This window comes from Aphelocoma coerulescens, unplaced genomic scaffold, assembly GCF_041296385.1.
Source record: "Aphelocoma coerulescens isolate FSJ_1873_10779 unplaced genomic scaffold, UR_Acoe_1.0 HiC_scaffold_60, whole genome shotgun sequence".
Lineage (NCBI taxonomy): Eukaryota > Metazoa > Chordata > Aves > Passeriformes > Corvidae > Aphelocoma > Aphelocoma coerulescens.
The window spans coordinates 832,539-837,500 of NW_027183949.1; the positions used below are offsets into that span (position 1 = coordinate 832,539).

General features: G+C 55.3%; 1 protein-coding gene across 1 annotated transcript in view; it reads left to right on the forward strand.

The window, feature by feature from the left end:
- Positions 1-588: 588 nt before the first annotated feature.
- LOC138102090 (olfactory receptor 14I1-like) overlaps positions 589-4,962 on the forward strand; it is an 89,384-nt gene continuing 85,010 nt past the window's right edge. Inside the window, exon 1 of the mRNA XM_068999858.1 lies at positions 589-1,257. Coding sequence (XP_068855959.1) covers positions 589-1,257 — 669 coding nt within the window. The remainder of the gene's footprint in view (positions 1,258-4,962) is intronic.

Below are 4,962 nucleotides of genomic sequence, written 5' to 3' on the forward strand. Positions count from 1 at the left end.
TGAGAACTGCTCCCAGCAGGACATTTAACTCCAGGATATTCCCTAGTAAATTATATAGGGAGCACAGCAAGGCAGGGAATTCATAAAAGGGAAGAATCCTGATTTTTAATCGACTGCTCTAGGTTGCCTGGAAGGGAAAATGCACATGGATATTCATCTCTCAGTTCAGGCTGAGAAAAATCCAAACAATTTTCTCTGAGATCTGAAGAAACCGGGCAGTGACAGAAATCAGCACAGGGTCCCTTCCAGGCAGCATCAGCATCGCTTTTGCAGCCTCCTCAGGGGTGCTCTGACTTTGCCATCAGAGCCTGCAGAGCCAGAGCTGCCCCTGGGCAGTGCCCTGGGCTGGGAGGGGTCTGCAGGGCAGAGCTGAGCCCCCAGGGCCGGGCTGGGCTCTGGCAGCACTGGCAGGGCCCAGGCCTGGGCACAGGGAGCAGCTGCTGGCAGGGACAGCCCCAGGCAGCAGAGCCCTGGGCAGGCAGTGGGGGGAAAGTGCCACCAAGCTGGGCTGGGATATTGAAAGTCCTCTGCAAAGCCAGCTATTCCATGATTACTTTTTCCACAGATCCCCATGGCCAGAGGCAGCAAATGTCCAACAGCAGCTCCATCAGCCACTTCCTCCTGCTGCCATTGGCAGACACACGGCAGCTGCAGCTCCTGCACTTCTGCCTCTTCCTGGGCATCTCCCTGGCTGCCCTCCTGGCCAACGGCCTCATCATCAGCGCCGTAGCCTGCGGCCAGCACCTGCACAGCCCCATGTTCTTCTTCCTGCTCAACCTGGCCCTCACCGACCTGGGCTCCATCTGCACCACTGTCCCCAAGGCCATGCACAATTCCCTCTGGGGCACCAGCCACATCTCCTACTCAGCATGTGCTGCTCAGGTGTTTCTCTTTATGTTCTTCATCTCAGCAGAGTTTTCCCTCCTCACCATCATGTGCTACGACCGCTACGTGTCCCTCTGCAAACCCCTGCACTACGGGACCCTCCTGGGCAGCAGAGCTTGTGCCCACATGGCAGCAGCTGCCTGGGCCAGTGCCTTTCTCTATGCTCTCATGCACACGGCCAATACATTTTCCCTGCCCCTGTGCCAGGGCAATGCCCTGGGCCAGTTCTTCTGTGAAATCCCACACATCCTCAAGCTCTCCTGCTCACACTCCAACTCCTTCAGGGAACTAGGGATAATTGTGTTCAGTGCCTGTTTAGCCTTTGGGTGTTTTGTGTTCATGGTTTTCTCCTATGTGCAGATCTTCAGGGCCGTGCTGAGGATCCCCTCTGAGCAGGGACGGCACAAAGCCTTTTGCACGTGCCTCCCTCACCTGGCCGTGCTCTCCCTGTCACCTGGCCGTGCTCTCCCTGTTCCTCAGCACTGCAGCATTTGCCTACCTGAAGCCCCCCTCCATCTCCTCCCCATCCCTGGATCTGGCCCTGTCACTTCTGTACTCAGTGGTGCCTCCAGCCCTGAACCCCCTCATCTACAGCCTGAGGAACCAGGAGCTCAAGGATGCCTTGAGGAAAATGATGACTCTATCTTTTCAGAAGCAATAAATCCTTTTATTTCTGCAGCAGAGCCTGCAGATCCAAACTCTTTAAAATTTCAGACTTTCTTTCCCTATTTCTCCATTTTTTCATAGGTACTGTTTCTTATTCTTGTTCTGGTTCTACAATGTTTTTTACAAAATAGTGTAGAATTACCCTTAGCAATTCTACATGAATATCTACCTATCTTTAGAAACACAGAGACTTTCAGGAGGCCTGTCCCCTGTGCATTTAAATAAAAACAAGTGACTGCCCTGACTTGTGTGTCCCAGATGCTTCCTGAGCCATTCTCTGGCTCTGCAGGGGCAGTGCCTGTGAGCAGAGCTGCAGGGAACAGACTCCCAGCACAGCAGCACGGCCAGGGACAATGGCCCTGGCTCTCCCCACATCTGCTCTTCCCAACTCCACCCTCCCCTTCCCTGCCCTTCTGTGGCTGTAAGGCCGGAGTGCTCTGGCAGCTCGGTCACTGTCCTGCTGCGTGTCCGTGCTGTGACCACAGGCAGGGACAGGCCACAGGCACTGCTGGGACACAGCCGGGCTCCAGCACAGCAGCTCCATCAGCAAAGGGCATCTCGTGAGGGCAGGGCAGGAAGGCTTTGCTCTCCCTGCACAGTCACTGTCAGGAAGAGGCCCAAGGAAGAGACTCTAAAGAGGCTCCTTGTGTTCCTTGTTCTCCCAGGGCTCAGTGGGATGAGATCAGGGTCCCAGGGTGGCCTTCAGGGGACTCAGGAATGGCTCAGGTTTTGCTTGTTGGTGGCCAGTGCCCATCAGATGGTGAATGGTCAGTGCTGAACCTTCCTGGGGCTCTGCAGCTTGTGCCAGGCCTGATGGCAGGGGAATGTTCTTCTGGAGGGACTTGGGAGCTGCCAGGAGAACACAGGGGAGCTGCAGGGACAGTGTGTGCCAGGGATCAGCAGTGAGTGGAGCTCAGTGGGCACAGGCCTGTCCAGGGTGGGCTCACCCAGAGATAAAGGACTGAATGTTTCCTGTGACCCATGAGAGCTCTGCAGCCCCAGGGGACACAGCAGGTACAGGGAAAGGAGTCTGGGCAGGGACTCGTCTGACCCTTTGGGAACTTGCAGAGGAGGATCCAGGGCAGCCCCAGCCCATGCGCCAGCCCTGGAACAAGGCAGGCACCTCTGAGCACCCTCCATGGCCACAGCAGAGCCTGTGTGGGAGGGGGTCCGTGCAGGGAGCACCATCAGCTGCAGAGCTCTGTCTCCCAGCTTGAGCAGCACAGCCCAGCAGAGGCAGCCCATGGCCCCGGGCAGCACAGCCCCCATGCTCTGCAGAGCAGCACCCCCAGCTCGGGGGCTGTGGGCAGCAGGGCAGAGGCTACAGCAAGGGCTGCTCAGGCCAGCACAGACGTGTTCCCCTGGGAAAGGCTCTGTGGGGAGCTGGGATGGGCCAGGAGAAGAGCAGGAGCTCGTGTGTGTGCAGAGGAGCCCTGGCAAGAGGCTGCCCTGTCCCTGGGATAGCAGCAGGAGCAGCCTGAGGAGCCCCAGAGCCAACTCTCTGCTGCTGTGCTGGGCAGCGGGGCCCTGGGGCTGCAGGAGCTGCCCGAGCTGAGGATCTCCTGAGCATTCCAGACACAGAGTCACTGTCCCGCACCTCCAGTGCCTCCAGTTCCTGCTGCAGGCCCAGACAGGACTGGGCTGCTCTGGGGGGCTGGGGATGGGACATGGATTTCAGAGCTGGGAGAGGGAGACAAGGAGCAGATCCAAGCAAGGCTGTGCCTGGGACAGCGTGGGTGCCACGGGAGCTTGAGCAGGGTGTGGGAAAAAGGCAGGTGTTGGCAATGCCACAGGAATTGGCCATTCCTCAGGCAAACACAGCTTTTTGTTTGAAGCAACAGCGAGGGACGACAGAGGGACATCAGGAAAGCTTTGGGAGCTCCCAGGCTCAGAGGGAGGTGGGGAAATGGGGCACTGGGTAAAGCCTGCAAGGGAACCAGCACAGGCCTAGCCCAGGGGAGGGAGCTGCAGTGGGGGTGACCAAAGGCCTTGGGGGGGCTGAATCAGGGGGATGGGAAAGCAGAGGTTAAATGGTTTGCTAAGAAGTTGTTTGTTAAAAGCAACACATGCAGCTTGCTCAACACTTATTGTGCCTACCAAAGCAGGATGAGAAGATATAAGACTATTGATAAAGGGAAAGAATCTTGACCAAAGATCGTGTTTTTGAACCTAAAACTAACTTAAACCAGCCTTGAAGTTTGGACTTGAGCCAGGGACATAAAGAGCATGCGCAGGGAAGCAAGGTGTAAAGTTCAGAATGAGGAAGACCCTTTACTTCATCTGAGGAAGACTCTTATTTCATTCCAGAGACCCCTGCCCATGACCACCAGACAACATTGCGCAAGCGCAACGCGGATGTAAATGGCTTTTGGGCTCATTGTAATATGAGGCGAGGCTGGGCGGGGCTAGGTGATGAATATGTATGGATGTACTGGGAAACTTGTAACCCGAATATGGAACTCGATAAACACCAAGCTGAATGCAGCTGTCAGCACACATGACTTTGAAGGAACTATCCCCCATGCGTCCCAGCACGGGAATAAACATACCTACTTTACTACTTATTCTGGTAGTGGAGTCTTTCCCGCTGTCCTGGGTTGAGGTGTATTCTATTACCGTCCTCGTGAGCTGTGGAAATCAGGTGGGGCAGTGTTTCCTTGCCTCCTCCACCCAGACTATCTTGCTGTTAATGGCCCATCATTGTCCTGCTGCATGACTCAGAGATAACTCCCTCCAGACTATCTTCTGTTAACGAGCCTAATCAACACTTGGCCTCATGACTCATTACCCCATTGTGAGATGCTCCACCCAGAGGGAGGAACCAAGCATCCCATCGTGGATATAATCTGGGACTCTTAACACCAGAGACACTCTCTCCACTGGATTTCCAGAGGACAGGAGCTACACAGCCACCACTGGACTTTCTGAGGAAGAGCAGACCCCTTCTACTACAGGATCACCACTTCAGAGGATTGCAGCCACCATTCCACCAGACTGCTACCACCACCCTGCCTAACAGGGACTCAGGTTGTATCTTGACTCTGTCAGTGTTTTCTTTTACTTTCTTTTCCTTTCCTTTAATTTCCATTAAATTGTTATTCTGACTTGGTGCCTCCCACTGGTTTGTTTTCAAACTAGCACACCCGCTCATCATTTTGGCGACCCAGGCAGAAGAAACTCTGTCCGACTGCAGGATCGGCTGAGAAGTGGACATCCTAGGCGCTCCCCAGGGCTTTCCTGGAGGAACTCCGCCCCTCAGCTCGCTCACTGTGGGAGCAGACAGCAACCTGCTGGGACTGCGGATAAACGGTCTGTTCTGCATTTAGGGTGCCTGTAAGTCGTATGCGTGGCAAGGGCTGCTGGTAAGACACAAGGAGACGTCCCTGCGCACAGTGTAGTCCCTGTGTAGGT